General features: G+C 45.5%; 1 protein-coding gene across 1 annotated transcript; it reads left to right on the top strand.

The window, feature by feature from the left end:
- Positions 1 to 6,419: 6,419 nt before the first annotated feature.
- Positions 6,420 to 23,662, top strand: CHST7 (carbohydrate sulfotransferase 7). Its single transcript, XM_082220122.1, has 2 exons — positions 6,420 to 8,695; positions 19,758 to 23,662. The coding sequence occupies exons 1-2, from the start codon at positions 7,165 to 7,167 to the stop codon at positions 19,760 to 19,762; spliced, it is 1,536 nt and encodes a 511-aa protein (XP_082076248.1). The 5' UTR covers positions 6,420 to 7,164; the 3' UTR covers positions 19,763 to 23,662.
- The last annotated feature ends 434 nt before the right edge of the window (positions 23,663 to 24,096 follow it).

The raw sequence follows: 24,096 nt of genomic DNA, 5'->3' as shown, positions 1-24,096 counted from the left end.
TTTGAAGATTGCAGTTTTAACTGCCTGCAGGATTAACAGTTGTAGTGTTTGTTTTGAATGAGCTGCCATAATAACTCAACAGAAGCAGTTTGTGACAATTGAAGGAAAGAGAATAGATATGAATGGTTCCTGCTGATAAAACTGATTTCTTCGCCCGCCATTCAATGCCCAGGAAGAGAAATAAGGAGAATTAAGACCTTGGGTAGGCGATGGTGGAAACATCTGGTGAGGATGTGCTTTATTTTGGTCACTACTTTCAGCACCAGCAGTATTGAAAACTTTTTTTAAAAAACCCACAATAATAGGTTAAGATACTATTACGTGTGTGTGTGTGAAGACAAATTCATAGAGGATAAGGCTAGCAATGTCTAGGTAAAGGTAAAGGGACCCCGACCATTAGGTCCAGTCGCGGACGACTCTGGGGTTGCGGCGCTCATCTTGCTTTACTGACCAAGGGAGCTGGCGTACAGCTTTCGGGTCATGTAGCCAGCATGACTAAGCCACTTCTGGCGAACCAGAGCAGCGCACAGAAACGCCGTTTACCTTCCCTCTGGAGCAGTACCTATATATCTACTTGCACTGCATGCTTTCAAACTGCTAGGTTGGCAGGAGTACGGACCGAGCAACGGGAGCTCACCCCATCACAGGGATTTGAACCTCCGACCTTATGATCGGCAAACCCTGCAAGCACTGTGGTTTAGCCTACAGTGTCTACTAGCTATCAAAGGCTATGATGGCTCTATGTCCTACCTCCACAACTGGATGCAATGTGTCTCTGTATACCAATTTCTGGGAATCGTAAGTGGGGAGAATGCTGCTGTTGCATTAAAGTCCTGCTTGTGGGCTTCCCATAGGCATCGACTCGGCCACCATGAGAACAGGATGCTGAACTGGGTAGGCCTTTGGTCTAATCCAGCAAGGCTCTACATAATGCCAACTGTGAGTGATAGAAGTGCATGGAAGTACCACAATATGAGCCTGGATCAGAGAAGACCCTGCTTGCTTGCTTGCTTGCTTGCTGCTTGCTTGCTCATTTATTTATTTAATACACTGGGTGTTTTATTTATTTATACACCACACTCTGCAAGGTCAGTCAACAGCACGTGTCTTGCAGCAGCAGACAAGAGGTGTCATTCTGCACTCAGAAACTAGCACTACCAGTCAAAGAGACACTCAGGGACAAGTACTACCAGCCAATGAGAGGTTTCCCAGAAGCAGTGAGGTGGGGTTAGAGTAAGGTTACCAGATTTTTTTTCCAATGAATCCGGGGACACTTTTCAACTTCAATGGATTTTGTATGGGGACTGATTTGTAAATCTGGGGGCTGTCCCCGGGAAACGGAGACATCTGGTAGCCTTAGGTTAGAGGCAAGCAGCTCAGAAGGCCAGTGGCTGGGGAATAACATCAGTGGACAGTGAACTGCAAGAGGAATCAAAGAGAATAAAAAAGTATAGGGAGAGAGCTGAGGACCTTGTTGGGTGGGGTTGTGGAATTTGTTTCCTTTTTATTCTGTCGTTCCTTGAAGGAATTAATGGGGCCATATATATTTCTCCCAGTGCTTTTCATGCTCACAACTACCCTGTGAGACCTTTATGGCTTAGGACCAGATTCTCCACATATGCCTGCTTGGAGACTCTTTTCTCCAGCCTGAGGTACCCAGCAAAGGGATTATTATTTTTTCTCCAGTGCTGGCATCCTGGATGTGGAATGCTCTCCCCAACCTTATTGTTTCCCCAGGCTTTTACACTTTAATTTTCCCTTTCTCTATTACTCTGGTTTGTATTTTATTTTTTAAAATGTAGCTTTTATGGATTTACTGTTTTTCAATTTCAGTTTTAATATTTCATGGTAATATTTCATTTTAAGATGGCCTAATAATTTGACTGAAGGGCAGGATGTAAACTTTGATATTAAATAAATACATGAGGTGGTTAAGCTGAGAGGGAGGGACTGATAAAAGCTCAGCCAATGAGTACCCTTGCTTGGTGGATATTGGAACTTGGCTGTCTCCAACCCTAGTTCTTGATGCCAGCTGCTGTACCACAGCTCACTTTTGTGGGATTTAAGCAGCTTAGCAGTGTGCAGAGAGAGAATGGCAAAGTTTCTGTGTAGAAAGTGCCTTTGTCGTTTATGTGGAGGAAGAAAGCACGAAAAAAAATCTCTGTGTCCTCATTGGTAGCACTCAAGATGGAAAGGGATCGTGAATGCAGTCAAGAAATGAGCAAAGAAACCCAAAGCAGACTTAAGAAGATAATGACCTTGTCGTTGTGGCAGAAGGTCTGCAAAACAAACCCCATGGAAGTAAGAATTGATACTTCACTTGTGGCAAGTGGAACATTTGAAGCTGCCCTCTTAGTATTAGTAACCGAAGCAAATTTAACATGCTTGTAGTTGATGTTTTCCAGGTTTTCCCTTTTTGAATGGCTCACCCATAGGCTACATTACAAGCTCCTTCTGAAATTCCTCATGCTTTCAGAAGAAGTTTGCTATGTAGCTGAGCAGGTGTTGTTCAAGACAGCCCAAACCGCTTTGAGTTGTGCAGTTTGTTGGACCCTCATCCAGGGCGATGTGATTTGCATTGCTTTGGGTCAAGGTGAAAATGTCTACTCTTGGTTTTGTGCTTAAGAGGCACAGCAAGTAAAAGGATGAGACTGCTGAAAACATTAGATTTGGGATAATTCAGCAAAAATAAATAAATAGAATTCACTTCCAGGTAAAACGTTGTTACCTTTGAGACAGATGCAGAATTATTTACTGAAACATTGCATTATTCATAATATATAGTGATGGGTTGTATTAAATGCTAATCCTACTCAGAGAAAACCCAGTAAACCTAATGGACAAGACTCCCAGGCCTAACTTGGGTTAAATAATTTCAGTGCATCTACTCTGACTATGACTTTGTTGGATACAGTCCACTGTCAGCAGAATTATTTTTGAAATGCATAATATTTTATGCATAGAGTTAATTAAATTAAAATTAATTTCTCCTGAACCAACCGTGGAGATAAATGGATGTTTACTGGTAACTAAAACAATTTTGTCTAGACTTTGGCAGTGGTTATATATTCATTTATTTCTCAGAGGCCTGGGAATTTTAGCAGTTGCAGCCCTGCCACTCACAAGGACAAGATGTCCATAACATTTCATCTCCGCAAGTCAGGAGAAATTATTTCTAGGTCACCGCCGAGAAAGATCATAAGCTCAATTTCATTTCAAAACTCCGCTGTTTTGGTTTTCATGTATTATAATTTCAAAACCCGCAGCTGGGCAATTTTTTTTTTATTAAGACCAGCCAAAACGTCACAAAAGAAGCGACCAGGCTTTTGAATTCACCAAACCCTTCATCAGACTGGATGGTGAACAAAATGGTGAAAGGAGAGGAAACTACCGTATCTTGATACCAAGGCCACAAAGTCTGCATTTAGTCAGAGTCTTGAGATAAGAGCAGAGGAGGAGATGGCAGGCTTAATTGGATTAGTCTGTACTACAGGGATCTCACGCCCACAGAGACCTTCTCTTGCACCTGCAGGGGTCTCTCCTCCCCTTCCCTCTGCTGAAATGAGGAATTGAAAGAAGCATTCTATTAGAGCCAACAGAATCGGTTGCACTGTATGTTTGGTTGTGGTATGTGTGGCTCCTATGGTAGTTTCTCTGGTTTAGAAACGTGCCCCACAAACCCCAAAAGGCTGGCAACCCCCCGCTATACTAGATGCTACGCAGGTCTCAGGTTGCTGCTACACGGGGCAAAGAAACCACTCACATTTACCTCTGGTCACTCCCACTTTCCCCTCTGGCCCTGCCCATCGCTGATGGACATGTGGTCCATGGAAGGTTACTGATGCAGGAATACCACCCTCAGGCTGAAAAACACCCCCCACTCCTACAATATGGGTTCTGGATCTCGAAAATTGAAATACGAGATGCTCATATAAGCCAGGCGTAGGCAAAGTCAGCCCTCCAAATGTTTTGAGACTACAATTTCCATCATCCCTGACCACTGGTCCTGTTAGCTTGGGATGATGGGAGTTGTAGTCCCAAAACATCTGGAGGGCCAAGTTTGCCTATGCCTGATATAAGCGTTCACACCCTATGACACAAGTATGATATTCCACACACAAAATGCTTATTATTTGAGAAAATTCACAATGCATGGGAGAAACTCACTGTACAAAAAGGCCAGAATTAATGTATGATGTTAACCGTGCATACTCTTTTCATTCGTACCTCTGCTAGTCTTATTGGCTGAAAAACAGTTCAAAGAACCTCCAGAGTTGTTGGGTTTCTTTAAAACTGGAATTTAAGATGCTATTAGGCATGTGTGAGCTTTTTGGTTGACCCCTTGGGATGAGGCAGATCCAAATGGGGCAAATCCAAGGGAATAAAATCTGTTCCTAGTTTAAAGAGAGACAGACTTCTACGTGTAAAACTGTTACATGCTGCTCGCACTGAGGGGTGCCGGCCCAAAACTCCCACGGATTTCAATAGGGCCAGGATTTCATCCCACACAACCTCAAAGCAACACAATAAACGTATAAAACTGTTTTTCACACATACCAAAATAAAAATGTTCGCTCAATCCATGCTGAAACTTTAGAAAGCAACGGTTTCCGGGTAAATACGCGACTGTTGTGCTTATTAGTTATTACGTAACGAGATCTGACTTATGCCGACATATGGGAGAACCTGCATTCTCTTCCCCAAGGCATTTATTCCAACTAATTGGCACTGGCACATGGCCAGAGCCCTAAGAAGTCCTGGTAGATATGTTATGCTGCGAATTGGGCAATATGAGTGTACATTCTTTTTTAGTTCTCCTGGACTTCTCAGCAGACTTAATACCACTCACTGACCATGGTATTCTTCTGGATTGTCTAGAGCAATGTTTCCCAAGTTGGGAAACTACAGTTCCCATGGACTACAGTTCCCATGATCCCTGACCAGGGGCATCTTACCCATAGAGGCTAGTGGTGCGGTGCACCAAGTTCTGGAGGGCACCAGGGAAGAGGCAGAGGCTGGATGCAGCGCCTCCTGGCATCAGCTCGTCGCCCTCGCCCACCTCTGCCATGCCACGCCGAAGCAGCACTGCACCCAGAGCCTCCGTCTGCCATGGCCACCGTGGCATGAAGTGGCCAGCTGAGCCAGGAGGCGCCGCGTCCAGTCTCTGCCTCTTCCCCACCAGAGGAGCTGCCCTCCAGCCGCTGCCTGCCTCCTCCAGCCCCGCCGGCAGCACCGTCTTCCCTAAAAAACTCTGGGAAATGGGGGGGGGTGCCGGAGGGAGCTTTGCACCACGGCACTGGATATGCTTAAGACAGCCCTGTCCCTGACCACTGGTCCTGCTAGCTGTGGATGATGGGAGTTGTAGTCCCAAAACAGCTGGAGACCCAAGTTTGGGAAACATAGGTCTAGGCTTTGGGCTGCTAAGATCTAGTGTTAGTTCTGTCATAACTCCGAGACCCGTCAGCTAAGAGGGCTTGGGGCAAAAGACACACGCTAACTAAGGAATTAATAATCCTGAGCCTAGATAAATTTGTTCTGAGTCTCATAACTGAACGGAGCTCAAAATTATTCTGTATGAAAAGGCCACTCTTGCTTACCCTGAGCTGTCCTCGTTTCAGCAGCTTATTGTAGGCCAGGGAAGAGTAATTTTGTTGCTGCTATTAATAATCTATTTTGAGCCATAAATTCTTGCTGATCTACTTCAGATCACCCTGCTAGCTACCTCCTGTCCACTCCTGGTTTAGACAGGTGGCATTGGAGGTACTGTTTTATGGTGGTTCCAGTCCTTCCTACAGGTCAGATTTCTGTAGGAGGTGCTGGAGAACTCCTGCTTGATGCCTTTCATGTCTCTCAGCATTTTCCTATTGTCAAGTATGCTTCTCAACAGCCACGGGAAACTGTTGTGGAGGCTGCCCAAATATTTTGAGCTTTTTGTCATCACTATGCAGACATCATGGTGCATCTCCCAATCTCTCTCTCTCTCTCTCTCTCTCTCACACACACACACACACACACTTCCATCTCAAACTAGGGACACTGGAGGTTTTGAACAGATTAGAGCAAGTAATAGGATAAATGTGACCAAACAAACTGAAACTTAATCCAGACAAGACAGAGGTACTCCTGGTCAGCAGAACACTGCAAAGAAAACATCTCATTGGTGTTTTTGCTCTTTGGGATGTACGGTATATATGTGAGTGTAGATCACAAGAGTAACCTGCGTTTTGGGGCATTCCCTGGCACTGTATCACGGCAAATTCCTACATTGAAAAACTTACCACCGCACCGCTGTCCATACAAAGTAGGAGGTCACCTTCAGAGAGTGTGAGGAGCCAAAAGTCACATCGCCAAACAATTCTTTGAACCCGGGTCTCGTCAGCACACATACACAACCACTGGCTCTTACCTGTTTATGATTTTATGGTATATTGTTTTTAAACAACGGAATCTGCATTGAGCATTCCTTATGGGGCGGAAGGGAGGTTGAATGAATGAATGAATGAATGAGCACAACAGGAGACTGTGGCGACCATTCTCTCCAGGCGCTGCTCTAGGCACTTCCCTCCTTTTTCTGTTTTGTTTTGAATGGGCATATGGAGCCGTAAAGGGAAAACGTGCGTACAAAATGTCAAACTCGCTCCTGCTGCTTTCCACTGCAGAGGTACCGCGACGACTGACAGTTATTTTGCAAAAAAAAAAAAAAAAATGTAGACGGGAGCCTCAATGTTAAATCATGAGGCTCCGCCATTGAGTCTTCGAGTCCTCGGGAAGTGTCAACACTCACCCCGACCCTGCGCGCCTTTGTCTAGGATCAAGTTTGGAAGCGCGCCGGCTTAGCAGCCTGCAGGTTCTCGGGAGCGAAAGCGCACATGCGCTCAGGAGAAAGACTGTTTGGACACCGACCCGCTTCCAGACCGACCCCATCAGTCTGGGCTCAGAGCGGCGGCAGCGGGATCGACTTGAAAGCAAGGCTGGCTGCCGCTTTCTCCTCACACTCGCCGGCGTGTGGGCGTGTTTCTGGGCCGCCGCCTCCTTCGCTTTCCTCCGCCTCTCCAAGTTTGTGGCTGTTTTTCAAACAGGCAGCAGCCTCCTCGCTCGAGTCCCGCCTCAGCAGCAAGCGGCGGCGCCCTGGGCTGTTCCCCTCAGGCGTGGCCGGAGAGCGCCATGAAGAGCCGGCGGCGCTGGAGGTGGCGCTGGGAGCACCGCGGCTTCGCGCTGGGCTTGGCGCTCTACACGCTGCTGCTCCTGCTGCTGGTGTCTTACATGCTGGACTACGGCGCCAGGAGAGGGCGCGCGGGAAAGGAGCAGCAGCAGCCGCCGCCGCCCCGCCGCTGCCCCGACCTCGAGGAGGCGCTCGGGGACTGGGCGTGGGAAGGGCAGCCGCCGCCGGCACCACCACCGGGAGAAGCCGCCGCTCCGCCCGCGCCCAGGCACCAAGCGAAGAAGAACGAGTCTGAGGACTCCGACGAAGCCGGCCCGGGGAGCCGGGCGGGCGGGAAGCGCCACATCTACTTGCACGCCACCTGGCGCACGGGCTCGTCGTTCCTGGGCGAGCTGTTCAACCAGCACCCGGACGTCTTCTACCTGTACGAGCCCATGTGGCACATGTGGCAGGCGCTGTACCCGGGCGACGCGCTGAGCCTGCAGGGCGCGCTGCGAGACATGGTGCGCTCGCTCTTCCGGTGCGACTTCTCGGTCCTGCGCCTTTACGCCGCGCCGCCGGGGCCCCGAGACCCGCTGGCGCCCTTGTTGCCCGGCGGAGGCGGCGGCGGGGTCAACCTCAGCACGGCCAGCATCTTCGGCTGGAGGACCAACAAAGTGATCTGCTCCGCGCCGCTGTGCCCCGCGGCGCCCCGGGCCCGCTCCGACGTGGGCCTGGTGGACGGCGCCGCTTGCGAGCGCAGCTGCCCTCCGCGGGCGCTGCGGGACTTGGAGGCCGAGTGCCGAAAGTACCCGGTGGTGGTGATCAAGGACGTGAGGCTGCTGGAGTTGGGCGCGCTGCTGCCGCTGCTGCGCGACCCGGAGCTGGACCTGCGCGTGGTGCAGCTCTTCCGCGACCCGCGCGCCGTCCACAACTCGCGCCTCAAGGCCAAGCAGGCGCTGCTGCGGGAGAGCATCCAGGTGCTGCGGAGCCGCCACCGCGCCGCCGAGCCCCGGGGACTCCCCCGCCGCCACCCTCTGCTGCCCCCCTTCGCCGGCGGCGGCGGCGCCGCGGCGGCGGCTCTGGCCGGGTTCCACCCTCGCCAGCAGCACCGCGCCGAGTTCTTCCTGGGCGGCGCCCTCGAGGTGATCTGCCAGGCCTGGCTGCGCGACCTGCTCTTCTCCCGCCGCGCGCCGGCCTGGCTGCGCGCGCGCTACACGCAGCTGCGCTACGAGGACCTGGTGCTGGAGCCGCGCGCCCAGCTGCGCCGGCTGCTGCGCTTCGCCGACCTGCCGTCGCCGCCCGCGCTCGAGGACTTCGTGCTCAACATGACGCGCGGCGCCGCCTACTCCTCCGAGCGCCCCTTCCTCATCTCCGCCCGCGACGCGCGCGAAGCCATCCACGCCTGGCGGGAGCGCCTCAGCCGCGAGCAGGTGCGCGAGGTGGAGGCGGCCTGCTGGGAGCCCATGCGCCTGCTCGCCTACCCGCTCAGCGGCCAGGAGGACGGCGACCGGCAGGAGGCCTCCAGGGGGCGCCCCAGCCCTCCTCGTCCAGGTAGCCTCCGACCCACCTCCGGTCCCTTTGACCCTCCCTTGGGCATCTTTCTCCCTCAGGGGCGAAGAGAGTGAGGCGGTTTGCTACTTGAGATTGTGGTTCTCTAGCAGGCAGGCATTAAGGCCTCAGGAGAATTGCCAGGGGGAAAGGATAGCTGCCCCTGTTGGGCCATGGGGCATAGGTGCCAACTCCCTGAGGACCTGGGTGCCCAAGCACCCACAAAATACCCCATGAAGGGGCCGGGCACCCACAAATTTCAGTGCCAGGGCCATGTACACTGCATGTCACCCACGGTCACTGGCGCTCCTGGCATGGGGAGAGGGGTGTGTGATCTAGGGAGACCTGTGTGGTCCAGATTTTCATTGCTGATGTCTGGATTTGGTCCCATCCACTTAAGGAAGAGGGTTAATCCCACTCTGCAGAAAAAGGGAGGAACTGTGCCACTCCAAACATTTGTCTAAGTGCAGGAATATCTCCTTTCCTGTTAAAACTCTGTAACAGTAATGTGCATCCAGGCCTCTTTACCTGCAGTAAGGTTCACTAAAAGGATTGGCATTGGTAGACTCTTAAAATGGATGAAATGCACACCGCCACCCTGGATCTCTGCTTTTTGTGAGCTGCCTTGTTCTTTTTCCGTTCGCACCAGAAGTTAAGTCCACTGAACGCAGTTCCACTTAGGCTGCAAGGAAATTACACTGGCTATAAGGCAAGTCACGTGACCTGAGAGATAATTGGACGGTGCTGCGCACCAGCCATTCATCACAGGTGGTCGCACCAGGAGCAGCCAGTGTGATGTTGTCTGACAAGGGATGTATGTACACCATACATTGGATTTGCTGCTCTGTAACATACTGGCTTTATTTCTTGTTTAAACTATTTCTATACCATCGTTCAATAAAACTGATCTGAGAGACCATTAAAATGTCACAGCAACAAATACACACAACAAAACAGTTGGAAGATGAAACATGACCATCAGCAAAATCTAAAAATGTATAGAGTTTAAGAGCCTGAGAATGAAAAGGGTGGGTTTTTTAAAACCTGATTCATGAAAGAAAGCAGTGCTGGTACCAGGCAAGCCTCCCTGTTGAGGCAATTCTACAGATGTGTGCAAAACATCACCTCTCTTTTTGGTTTGCAGCTGCTTTGCCATCAGCAAAGATGGAACAGAGAGGGAGAGGGAGCAGGAGAGAGAGAGAGAGATGAGTTAAAGGTATGGGTAGGATGGTTCAGTTAACTGGGTCGCAAGCTTTTTAAGGTTTTAAAAGTCAGGCTTTGAAATGAGCTTGGACGCAAACTAATGCAGCTCTTTTGATGGTGGTGACACAAGAGTCACATACGCTTGCCAGAATTATATTCTGTAGTAAACGAAGCTTCAAGTCTGTCTTTAAAAGCCGACCCACATATAATTCATTTTACAGTAATCCAGGCAGAATTATATGCAAATCAGCATTCATTAGTGAGGGGGAAGCGCTTTGCACCTGCACAAAGGGGGAGACTGTTTATTATGCCTACTCAGAAGCAAGTTGAGTTTTCCCAGGTGAATGGAGTTGGGATTACATCCTTAACTCTCAGACATGCCGCCCCAAGCCCAATCCTTATGCATGTTCCCTTAGAAGTAAATGCTCATCATTAGGATTGCAGACTGGGCACAGTAAATGAGAAGATTGGGAGGAGCACAATATGCTCCTCAGTCTAATAGTTAAGGCTAGTTGAGAAGAAAGATCAAAGGTTGTTTTAAAAGAATAGGGCTTGTGTCCAAAGCTCCATAACTGATTAGTGCAGTGTCTGAAACTAGTTCATGCTGTGCAGGGAAGTAAGTCCCACGGGTTTCAATGTGACTCATAAGTGTTCATGCATCATATTGCAGGCTGAATTCACTTGGGGAGGGGAGAATGCAGATCACACTTTGAAGTTTTGAGAACAATACAGCAAAAAGCAAACTAACGCGGATCTGTTTCCGAAAAGTTGAAAGCCATACTGCTGGATTGGTTGGTGCAACTGAGTAGGAGAGAAACAGTGTAAAGAAAAAGTCTATAAAAGGCAGATACGCTGATCCTATTGAAATGAGTAGTAAAGCTCACACTGAACTGATTGTTCCTTTTGGAAACAAATTTATGCTGCTGGTGACATTTGTAATGTGAAACTGGTGCTTTCACCTGTGACACTTTTTCTACCCATTGGTGTAGGTGGTATAGCATAAGACAGTATAAAACTGTGTAGGTTATGGAACAGTCAGATAAGGGACAGGGAAACTTTTGCTTGTGTAGACCCTCAGTTAACATTTGGTTACAGTGAGGTTTGGAAGGAACTTGGCAGTTAATAAAACATCTGTGGGATTTATGTTTTTGGTTATTGTTTTAAAAAAACTTAGTTTCTTTGGAAAAGTAAAGATTGTAGGAGTTTTGTTTGCTTAATAGAGTCTTGCCTAGTATGGATTTGTCAGATAGAGCATATATTTTAATGTATATTTAAGTAAACTACTTAGAGATGTTGGTGATTGGGTGGTATATAAGCCCCGTTAAATAAAAAAAAATAAGTAAGTAATGTTATATTGAATGAATTGTAAAGACGACTGAGAAACAGAGTATCAGTGAAGCTGGTGGCCATGATTCATTTCCTTCAGAATAGGCTTGTTTTCAGGGGATCCATGGACCCTCAAGGGGGAAGAGCTAACTTCCCCAGCTTCCTGACTGATGCAGAGATTTGCATCCTATTGCTACAACAACATCCTCTCAGATTTTAAATGCTGTCTGGCATACAAACAAATCCAAATGCTTCCTAACAGTTTCAAATTAACCTTGGCAAGCTTGGTGAGAAAGCTTTTCCATTTGTGTAAGTATTGCAGGCTAAAATTTGAATTGATGCAGTTTTTCTGGGTGAAACCCTAGGGTTTTTTGGGGGGACATTCTAATAAACCTGCAGAGGGTATTTAAGATTACAAATCCATTTTATATACAGAAATCAGACTAGGAACCTCAAATAAGGGATTACCCCCAGATCAAGAATCAGCCAATGCATTAAAATTATTGGGAAGAAAAATAGCTGAGAAATCACTATTGCCACCATTGTAGAAGGAAGCTTTGGAACCTGACTGTAGTTTTTTATTATTATGGTATAGTATGTTACACTACACTACAGAGAACATCAGTAGATCCAGTTATGACTTGACGATCCAATTCTGCACATGCTTATTTGGAAATCTGCAGTTACATGCGCACATAGAAGTGAGCCACGTTGAACTCAGTGGGACTTGGTGATTAAACATGCATAGGTTCAGCTAACCCATCTCTTGATCTCTGTGGAATTTGTCTCCGAGCTGGTGTACTGAGGCAGGATTGCAATTAGGGGCTGCAACTTTCACAGCGCAATCCTCGATCAACATCTACTCGGAAGAAAGACCTCATCAAATTGAGTATTACGGATTCCCAGTAAGGTGTGTGTATAGGATTGCAACATTAGTCAAGTTAGGCTAAAATCATAAATACAGCTGAAGAGCATCTCATATGATGAACTAAAAATCCTATACGGTAATTCATTGACAGCGATAGATGATAGATAGATAGATAGATAGATGATAGATAGATAGATAGATAGATAGATGATAGATAGATAGATGATAGATAGATAGCCATCCTCGTCACAAATGAGGAATCTGTGTTGCCCCAGATGTTGTTGGGGCGACAGCTCCCACAATAAAACCTGAACATGGCCCTTGCTGGCTGGATCTGATGGGGCTTTTAATGAATAAATTAAAGTCCAAAAGCATCTGGCATGCCAGGTACAGGAGTCTTAACAGCTGGAGGTCCCCCCGGCCCTCACTTTGACAGATAGTAGAAGCATTAAGAAGGATAGAAACATCCCTATTATTTTTCACTTTGGTATGATTTGAGAAAAACGGGGCAGTATCTTTCCATCTTATAAATGGTTATAACATATTTGAAGCTGCTTCTGTTCTCCCTCATATAAAGCTCTTCTAGCTACTACCAGAGTGAGAGGAGGAGGATGACTTTGCCCTTCAGGCAACATCTGCTTGAACACTTGCATATAGATGCTCGGTAGCTTTCTGGCTTCCTTCCTTTCTTTACTTTAATCTGATCCTGCTACAGAGTCATGCTTTCTGAAAACACTGGTGTGCAACTCAAGTTCCTCCAAAGAAGGCATCTATGTTTGCCGTGGTATGGCAGCAAGAAGGCATTTATTTATTTCATTGCACTGGTGGCCAGACAAGTTGTTTATATCACCCGTAGCCATTTAATGTAATGCAAAAGGCTATGCTTGAAAGATGGGAGTTGCCATTCATAGTGGGAAACTTCTCTTTCCTTTCTTGTGTAGTATAAATATATTTTGGACCTCAGTCTTTCAATGTGTTTCCTGCAGCGCAAGCATATAATATATCTAGAATGATTGGGTATTAGTGATAGCCACTTTTTTTTCCCCAGAAGGAAGATTTCTACAAAATAATAATGAGAAGCTGGTGTATAAAGTGGCAATTATGCAAAGCACATTAAGGAGGGTTTTTTTGGGGGGGAGGGGGAGAGAAGCAATTACTGAAGAGGGATTATGGCAAGTAGCTGAAAGGGCCCTATTTACATCTTTGAAACAATAAATGCACTGTAAATCATTCAAGTGATAATTTTGGGGCTCTGAGAAAAGAGAAAGCTTTGCAGGGTTGTCACAATACAGCTATGTCCAAGCCAACAATGTTCCTGCCTTGGAATTTGCTAGGTTTCTTTTTTAATTAAGAAACAAAACACCCATAAACATAGCATGTTTCACATGCGGTCTCTACATTGGCATTAAAGAATCCCCAAGAAACTCAGTTTCTTCATTTGCTAACAACAAATGAATGGTCCCAGTTTTTCCACATAAAGGCATTTTGCCATCAAGATTTCTTTGTTTATTTGCAGTATGCATTGTTTGGAGAGCAAACTCCTTTTGTTTTGTTTTTTGGGAAATGCCCAGAATGGTGGTGGTGTGGTGCCAAGAGACTATTGGGAGGTGGCCTACTGTGATGTGAGAGGCTAAGAATACATTTGCAGCTAGAACTTCTAATGACCTCAGAGCTTAAGCAAAAGCAGTCCCTTTGCAAGAGTGGGAAGTGCGGAGTTTTAAGAACAGCTGCAGGAAAAACCATAAAATCCCAGGGGCGTGACCCACGAAGCTTGTATTTAAGGGTTGAGAGACAAAGGAGATTGCGCCATATAAATTGGGATTCAGGGCACAAGCATCAACACCCCTGAGTCTTGAAACTATAGATTAGTGCCAAGAATCGGGCATATTTAGCTGCTTAGGCAGAAATTTGGCTCAACATGTTTCCATTGCCTCAAATGTCTTGAAATAATCACCAGGAAAAGCTTTCTGAAAGCAAGAGAAATAAAATATTACTCCTCTTAAGGCAGACCCGTACAGAGAGATGGAGCAGCAGCAGCTGTCAGCAGAATGTGCTGCTTCCTACATTTTTGCTTCAGGTAATTGCTGTGATAACAATAATGATGAAAGATCTTAAACACAGGTGAGGCAGCTGCATGAAAAGAATCTCAAAAGCATATTAGCACATCCGCCTCTCATATGTGGGTGTAGTCCTACCAATATTAATGGTAAAGGTAAAGGTACCCCTGCCCGTACGGGCCAGTCTTGACAGACTCTAGGGTTGTGCGCTCATCTCACTCTAGAGGCCGGGAGCCAGCGCTGTCCGGAGACACTTCCAGGTCACATGGCCAGCGTGACGAAGCTGCTCTGGCGAGCCGGCACCAGCGCAGCACACGGAAACGCCATTTACCTTCCCGCTAGAAAGCGGTACCTATTTATCTACTTGCACTTAAGGGTGCTTTCGAACTGCTAGGTGGGCAGGAGCTGGGACCGAACGACGGGAATATTACTCTTGTGCAAATGGTAATGTCAGGATGAGAGTGATTGAATCAGAGAGGTAAAATCTAGAAACAGATCCGTTCCTGTTCAACTTCAGATGATGTTACTGCATCCTGGACAGGGCTCACTCACATAACCACCTTAGATCCGTAGGGCTGTCCTCAAAACATCCTAACTGTTTGAATGTACCTTTTGGTTTCCAGGGTTGAGCTTAATGTAGCTGTTCAGTCTTGCCGGTCTTATTACTTATTAAATTCTGAGAAGTGGCTGGTGCGTTTCATAACAGTAAACAAAACAGGATGCTGTAATTTGGCACTGCATTACTAAAAGGATAATGCTTGCCCCAGTCTGTATATGAAAGCAAAGTTCTGTGCATGTTCTTCATATAGATGTATGTCTGGATCTGCATGCTCCCCCTAACAACGTCACAGTATTGAACTGATTGGATGCACTTTTTGATGTGCCCAAGCATGCAGTTATGCAGAGAAAGTGACCTACTGCTAGTCATTATTCTGAAAGAGTCATATACTCATAAAGAGGAGGGTTAATAATGGTAATAGGTCTTTCCCATTAGTTGATTCCTTAATGTCCATTAATATTCTTTCCATTGTCCTTTAGTCACTGTAATGTAGTGCCATGTTTTCATTCTCCACTCCTTAAAGTAATGAGTGTTCTTAACATTTTCAATACTGCTCATGCTTTTGACTTGGCAATGTAATGATATTTCCCATATGTCACCTTAAGCCATTTGGCTGCTGCCCATAGGCTACTTCACTTGATGATGGTTATCAATAACCTAAAAAAAGAGAATATTATGTAGGCTCATGCTTAAACCTCTGCTGATGAAATAAATGAGACTTGGAAGTGCTTTAAGGTTTGCAGGATGGTCCCTGTTAGTCTTTTATAGATAAACTCCTCTCCCTGCTGCTCTGCTGCAGTAGCTGTCAGTGCTGCCGAACTTAAGAATGATGACAGATTAGTCCAACTAGGCTATTTCCTCTTCAGGCATTAATGTGGGTCAGCCTGTGCCCCTTGACACTCATGCAAATCCTTTGCCTTTAAAGGGTTTAACTAGGTGTAACTGAGCTGGATGGAGGAGGAGGAAATCCCTTATCCAACACAAACATACACACAGAGAGAAAAATAATTAAACTGCTGGTGGCTTGCATCTAATAAGAGCAAAATCTTAACCACCTTGCACACAAATTTACTAATGTTAAACTGCGTAAGTAAAGAGGCAAAGAGCATTCCTTGGGCTTCCCTTTTACTTAGCACCTCAGCGGAGAAAGACTTAAGAGAGCAGAGTTGGGTTGTGTGGTCAGACTAGGACCTGGGAGATCAGGGTTCAAATCTCCGCTCAGCCAGTCATTGCTACTCAGGATTGTGCAGAAAGGAGGGGGTGGGAATACCCATCTTGAACTCGGGGGGGGGGGGAGGTGGAGTCTAAATAACTAAGAGTCCACTTGTTCACAGTGCAACAGTCAGGAAGCATGGCAGGCTCTCTATCTCTGCTTTCAATTTTTAATTGTCCCACTTTAGAATTTGCTAGGCAGATGTGTTCATTAGGGGCTCTGCATTGGCTTTGTGGAAAGGAAAGCTAATGGGAAGAAAGTGCTTTCCTTACTGCAAACCATTGGAGTGGATTAATGCCCTCCAGCCCCGCAACACAAATTTTCAGCCACTTGATTATTGTGGAATTAGCTTAAGCACAGAGTGCAAAAAGCCTTACAGCACAATCCTAACTATGCCTACTCAGTAATTCCTATTGAATTCAATAGGGCTTGCTGGCAGATAGGCGGAATTAGGACTGTAAAACTTAAAACTGCAACCCTGTACTCATTTACCTGAAAGTAAGCCCCACCTGACTTAAATGTAAGCTTTTATGATTGTGCGGTTAGGCTCTCATATCACTCAGCATATGATGAGCTAAATAAAATGAATAAAGCAGATTCTGGTTTTTCATACAATCAGCTTCTGGATAAAGACTGAGAACAGGTGATAGTGAAAGGGGTGGTTTTGTGTGTGTGTGTGTGTGTTTAAGGAGGTGCCACAGGAGCAAAAAAGTGTAAAACTATATCCACCTTGAAACCATAAAGAAGAAAAAACCCCAAACTTAAAATCCTTACTTATATTGCCAGAGTGCTTAAATATTAATGTTTACGTTTCCTCCTATCATATAATTGTATGCGTGCTTTGGATAGTTCCTTGGCTGGTTTGGTATGTCTGAAAGAAATTTCAAGCTGTGTCTTGTGCCCCTGGTTTCACAACAGGTCAGCCTGATTAACCTCATACTGTTGAGAGTGTCTAGCAAGGTATTTAGCACCAGGAGACCACTGAAGTGTTAAGCTCTGACGGTGACCTATATTCACCCGGTCCCCCAGCAAGACTGAGTGAGGCTGAGCATACATTTCATCTGTTTCCTAGCTGAAAATAAATTGTCCAATCCTTTGGCTTCTGTGCACTGAATAAAAATACAGAATTTACATGTACGAGCAGAGGGCTATCTTCCGCCAATAAGAATTTCATACCAAGCAGATATCTAAGCTGGTTAATTTCCACGGGGTGTGTGTGTGCAATATAGGCTTTACCATCCCTCTTCAGCAAGAGCACAGAGGCTGCATTTGTCCCACAGTGCTTGGCTTTTAAATTTATTTACACCCTCCCTTTAAGATCATGGGTTACACATCACCAAACATAGAGGACGAAAGATGATACAGCTTTGCACCAATTTGCATATGCTGATATATATATATATATGCAGAAATGCAAATTTGGAAATCATTTCCATAATGCAAACAGGAATTCAGTGCATTTCACTGCAGTGGGGAAGACATGTGTCCCTGCTCAGTCTGATGTCAAGATGCTAACCATTGATGGGCAGTTCCAAAGGTCCTGGCTGCTGCTGCTGCTTATGTTGTATCTTTAAAACTAGACAGCCTGTGTAGCTCTGACCTCCAATGGAAAGGAATGGCCAGGGAGGCTGCTGGCCATCCCTCTATAGAGCAAAAGGGTCATACCTCAGTTCCAGAACATCTGCCTGGCATGCAGAAGGCTCCAGGTTCAATGCCTGGTATTTTCAGGTAGGGCTGGGAGACATTCCCAGCCTGAAGCCCTGGAGAGCTGCTGACAGTCAGTGCAGGCACTGCTGAGCTAGGTGGTCTGATTCAGTATAAAGCAGCTTCCTCTGTTTCTCACACTGCCCAAGGGTAGGGCTGGCCCAGCAGCTCAACAAGAAAAGTTATGGAAACAGCTCTTGCCCTTCTCCTTTTCATCTCTGCATTCTTGCTGATTCCACTGCTTTTGGAGAACTTAGATAAACTCACTCCTTACTGGAAGCTGCCAGAGCTAGCTGCACAGTGTGCAAAATTAATGTGGAAAAGTAGCCAAATGGACTGCCATAACATGAATTTTTAAAAGCTTTCTCTCTTTAATATAGTATATGACCTGGGGGAAAAGAAAACGAGGAGCGTTTACCTATAACAACGCATTTAAAGAAGTCCATTGTGCCTCACTAACCATAAACAAGAATCAGCTGTGTTTTGTCCAATATGGTTTCCATTTGAAATAACCTTACCAAACTAAGACATTCCCTTCTTCCATATGGATCAAACATCTTTGATAAAAATAAATATTTAAGTCTTTGGGGTTTGCTCAGCTTAATTCAATCTTCCTCAGTTCTTATTTTCGCAGTATCATCTTTCATGAAACGTAAGTCTAAGAAAAGTGTTACATTATCTGATCTAGCCTTGATGCCGGTTTCTCAGATAAAAAGGATAAGTTTGTTCAGGCTCTGTTTAACTTGGTGGTTGTGGTGGGAAATAGGTGAGCATGAGGTCATGAAAATATGTATGATTTCACACAGGCAAACTCCTTGGTACCCCGACCTACCGTTAATTTTAATATAAGCCTTCCCAGGGCCCTTTAATATTGCAATGAGAAGGCAAACAACTTTATTCTAAACAGTTTATGAGAATAGAAAAGATAATAGCTGGCAAAACCTAGGGTGGGGGAAAAAATCATTATTGGAAATAATAGTTTCTCTTGTTGAGCATTACTGTTTGATAAGTTATACAGTGGTACCTCGGGTTACAGACACTTCAGGTTACAGACTCCACTAACCCAAAAATAGTACCTCGGGTTAAGAACTTTGCTTCAGGATGAGAACAGAAATCATGCGGCGGCAGCAGGAGGCCCCATTAGCTAAAGTGGTACCTCAGGTTAAGAACAGTTTCAGGTTAAGAACGGACCTTGAGAATGAATTAAGTTCTTAACCCAAGGTACCACAGTATTGATGATGTGATCGTAGCTGTCTGCTTTGGGGAGTGATTTCACCTAAACCGAGTCTTGTACTAAAGCAACAGTAGGGAGCTTTGAGTCTGCCCACCAGGCCTCTTAATCTCACCCCATCACTCTTCCTAAGCCACCCCGCTTCCTGTTTCCTAACAATCTCTTCTGCCATGCCTTCAAACTACTACCACTGCATTTCTTCTCTGTGCATTGAGAAATAACCTCCCGATGCCTCCCACCCCACAGTGAGGACACAAATGGAGTGGGGAGATACAGGGAGAGATCCCCCCCCCTTGAATGGCCAGCTTCTGTCTTTTCTTAAGTGCAGAGCAAGGGGGGGTGCCAAGGTGTGTGGGTGTTTGGCCCCATCCACCCACTGGTATGCAGCCCATGAACAACACCACTGTCACACAAGGGGTAGAGGCAAGGCCCCTCTTCTGGAGACAATACCTGATAAGCAATAGCACCTCATAAGTGGTTCTTAGCTGACTGCAACTATATAAGGACTGACAAGTAGATTAAGTCTTTGCTAGTGTACAGTGTACACACACTGAAATTAATTACCATGACCAACTTAGGTCCATTAATTTCACTGGTTCTGCTCTAAGTAGAACTTACTAAATTGTAGTAACTCTGCCTATATTGTTGTCTCCTGCTATATTGTTGCCTTAAGCCAATAAAAAAACAACAAAAATAGTTTTGCTGATGTTATTTAGCCCTGGTAGGCATTAGTTAATGATGGAAAACCCGTTTGCCTGTTGGGATATAATACAGGTTATGCTTGGGAGAATGTAAGGAACTGAGTACGTCTGTGCTTGCACCTGTTTATTTAAAATGTATGCACTTTGCTGCTGAAGCTATCTTCTAACCCAAACATTGGGGTTGTTTTTTCTCAACTCCTCAGGCTAACTGGCCAGCGTTTGCCCCGTGACAGAGGACATGGAAGAGCAGCTGTGTATTCCACGGACACTGGAAACTTCAGTGAAATGCAGCTTATACTATAGGTTCTGCCTGGCAGAATGAATACTGGCTAGCTTTAACGAAATGGACGTTATTGTGATGAGGACCTCCATACGGAAGGTTACATGGTGCAATATGAATAACTGTAGCCCTCCATTTGTGGAGTGCCTCAACTTCTTTCTTCCGTCTCCCCGTGTGTTGCTGATCGTAAGTGCTACTGTTTCCTCCAAGAGACTACTTTTTTAAAAAACTGTCAGTACTTGGACTACTGTTTACGTGAAGTTAAAATACAAACGAGTGGTGTTTTGCTTAGGGTCTCTGGTACTGTTTTTAGAATCCTAAGTGTCCTGATCATTTCATAGAGGGAAAACTTTAGCTCAGTAGGTTGGATCCAGGTTTATTCATGATTAGAGCAAACCTCTGAAATCAGTGTAACAAGTTTGTCATGAGTGACCAACTTAGACCTTTCATTAGATCTACTTCAAGCATGATGAGTAAGCCTAAATCCAATCAAGTATATAGACCAACTTGGGTCTTCAGTTGTTGTTGGACTACAGCTCCCATCATCCCTAGCTCACAGGACCAGTGGTCAGGGATGATGGGAATTGTAGTCCAACAACAACTGAAGACCCACGTTTGGGAAACCCTGTTCTAGACTGAGGTTGACACTCAAGAGTCCTGCCTAGAGAAGGTACCGGTATATGGTAGACTGTTGAAATAAGGTAGTAGCTTTCGTCCTATTCAGATGTGGAGGCCAATGTATCTACCACTCCTTTTTTTCTGACTCTCGTGCTCTTTTTATTTGACTGTCTCATTTTGTTAAAAAGGTTTAACATAAAAAATGGGGCTGGTCACCCAGGAAGTGAAGATTGCCAGTGATCTGAAAAAACTACACACATGCATTGTTTCATTCAGGCTATATATAAGATACAGGAACTTAATTTATTTTGAGAACAAAATATTAGGCTGTGATCGAACTGCCAAAACACACAATATTTCCCGACATGCTTATTTTTAACTTTAAGAAACATTAGAGGAACTTTGGGTGGTAGGAACTGAAACATTGTGGTGATTGTTACTAGGCTGTGTGCCTATGAAAGAATGCCATTACTACAAGTAATTGGAGACGAGAGGTGTAGATTGTGTTTGAACTGACCCATAAGTGAACTTTATAAATAGACTTTCAAGTTAGAGGGCCAACATTCTAATCCAATATTGAGAGACCTTTTTGTTTGAAGCATATATTTAGTGCTTGATTTGTGCAAACACAGGTATGCTGCTCAGAATATTAAGTACAGCTCTCTTCAGAAGATTAGTTTGCAGCATACTAACTTTGCCTCTCTGCCTGTTCTGTTCTTGCCAAGGACCTTGGTTTGGGGTTGTAAGGTGCAAAAAACAGTTTTTAATATGGAGGCGTAGAAGAGGGCATCTTTTCTCACTTTCCCCAGCTTCATTGTAGAAGTGTTTTGAGCCAACTTATGCAAAACAGATTTAAAGACAGGACCAGGCTGCAGTAGATGTATGGCATCCACAACCTCATGACTAGCCTTTTCACTTTATTCACAACACTGTTTAAAATAGTGGTAACTACCAACCTTTTAACAGAGCAGAAGAAGAATAGAATTGTAGAGCTGGAAGAGACCACAAGGGTCCCCTTGCACTGCAGGAACCTTGCACAATGTGGAGGCACAGGACAAAATGAATTAGGATTTGGGCTGGAAGGATAGCTTTAGCTGTGAGTCCTGCATATTTACAGCTGCAGCTGTTCTTTATGGAAAGCACCACTTTGTTTAACAGAGCTTACTTCAAAGTAAGTGTGTTTACGATTGCAGCCTTAGACTTGTACCATGTAAGGGTGCAACAGATATTGAGCAAACCCTTATTTCAAACCCATACATGAGGAATCTTAATCTATTTGACGGATTGGCTCAAGTAGTGCTTGTTCTCCAACTGGGAGCGCCTCATTTATAGCACATGCCACATATTACAACAACATAGTTTAGTTCCGTCTTACATTATAATGAGTTTTGAATGTGCTTTCAATGCACATTAGCTTCTGACTTAAAACCAATGCGGGATAGTTCATGTGGCCCTCACCAATAGAGCCTTGTCTGAATAGGAGTAAAACATATAAAGACAGATAAACATTCATTTAAGAACATGGCATTTAATTCTCTCTGCTAGAGTTAGGAGGACAGTGAATGAAGGAAGGAAACTGGGAGGCAATGAAGAACCTAAGGCTACACCACCATGTGGCATTTCCCTTCCACTCAGCTGTAACTGTGGCCGTGTGGTGTTGCATCAGCCTTGGGACCATGGGAAGCCAGGTTCGAGGAAGGGTCATGGCCAAGTTGGAAGAGCATCTGCTTTGCACGCAGAAAGTCCCACATTCAGTCCAAGACAGACTGAAACCCTGGGGAGCAGCTGCCACTCAGTGTAGACAATATTGAACTAGATGGGGCAGAGGGCAGACTCCATATAAGACAAAATCCCTGTTCATCAGTACAACTTGCTGGGTAATCTACCTCACAGAGTTGTTGGGAGGGGTGGAAATTGGACGGGGAGAACCCAGAGCTGCCTGGCACTAATGGAGGGAAACAGTGGAAATACTTCACGATTTTCTGCTAGTGTATTTAACATTGCATGTATTTCTTCACCCTCCCATGCTGTATCATTAGCTACTAGTGGGTGGGCAGGGGAACTAACACCACATGCCACATCATATGCGTTTCCATTAATACACGGTACAGGGTATCGGAAGGGGAACTTGATGCAAGGTTGTTATTTGGGGCAGTAGCTACACTTTGATTAGAGCGTCCAGTTTGGCCCACATAGGCCAGTGCTGCTAAAGAAGTCAGTAGCAACACAATAGCTTTTCCAAGGCGCTTACAGCTTCTAAAAATGCAAACGAACCTCTCACTGCACTATCTCACCGATGAACAAATTGCATGGGAACTCTTTTTCCAAGTTCAAATACGAAAAAAAGGGTTCGTATATGGGGCTTTTTACACAGAGCACATTATGGGCAAGGCTTGGCTGGATGGGGGGGGGAAATCGAGTTTGCGGGAAACCATTCAAATATGAAAAGAGCAGGCCAAGTGTTGTTGTTGCCCCCCCCCCGAACACCTGATAAATGATTAAAAAGGCACTTTGCAAAAGTCAAACTGCACTTTAACAGAGCAGCTTTTTGACTACAGCCGTACCTTGGAAGCTCCTGCAGGCAATCAGAAGCCACGAAGCCCCATTAGACGTTCCGGTTCCACAAGAACGTTTGCAAACCGGAATAATCACTTCTGGGTTTGCGGCGCTTGGGAGCCAAAACGTCTGAGTTCCAGTGCGTTCGGGATCCAAGATACGACTGTATTTACATGCAATGCAGTAAGTAAACTAGCTTTGGAACTGGCTTGTTTTCTCCCCACTGCAACCAATTAGAAAGACAATCATAAAAAATAAGCCAAAGAAAAACCAAAAAAGGAAAGAAAAATAGACCACCACCACCACCACCTTCTACCTTGCCAGAACAAGCATGAGAGGACTCTGAATTTGATGGTTCCTCTGCCTTTTCATTCTCTCACCCTCAACCCCTTTGGATTGCTCTGCCCATATTTCTATATGTAAATAGCACAGTGTAATTTAAAGGGTCCATTTTTGTGAATTCTTGAACCACTTGATCTCTGGATTACCTTAAAAGAGGAACTGCACGTTTCAGACTTGCACTATCACATGCAGGGAAACTCAACTTGTATTAAGACCCTTGTCTTGTTTGAAAGCAATGTTATGTGGCACAAAATGTACACTGAAATAGAATAAGCACGAATAAAGGGCTTGTACAGGGCTCTTGCCTTCAAATACGACACTTCTTGCCGCTAGCCTTGTAAGACATGACTGCTTTCTGTCTGTGGAGGCGTTTTGCTGCTATAGTCATAAAAATGTTTACAAGAGATAATTGGTTCAATTCCTGGCTTTCGGTGAACGTGCATCTTAGCATAAAGAACACAAGAGTGTATACGGGGGAGAGAGAGGAGCAAAACTACTTTAAAACTCATAGAATCAGAGTTCGAAGGGACCCCCCAAAGGTCATTTAGTCCAAACCCCTGCAATGCAGGAATCTCAGCTAAAGTATCCACGACAGATGGCCACCCAACCTCTGCTTAAAAACCTCCAAGGAAGGAGAGACCACCTCCCCGCAAGGGAGACAGTTCCACTGTCGATCAGTTCTTACTGTCAGAAAGTTTTTACTGATGTTTAGTCAGAATCTCCTTTCTTGTAACTTGAAGCCAGTT

This window comes from Podarcis vaucheri, assembly GCF_965113315.1.
Source record: "Podarcis vaucheri genome assembly, chromosome: 4".
Classification (NCBI taxonomy): Eukaryota; Metazoa; Chordata; class Lepidosauria; order Squamata; family Lacertidae; genus Podarcis; species Podarcis vaucheri.
This window is presented reverse-complemented; position numbering and strand designations above follow the sequence as displayed.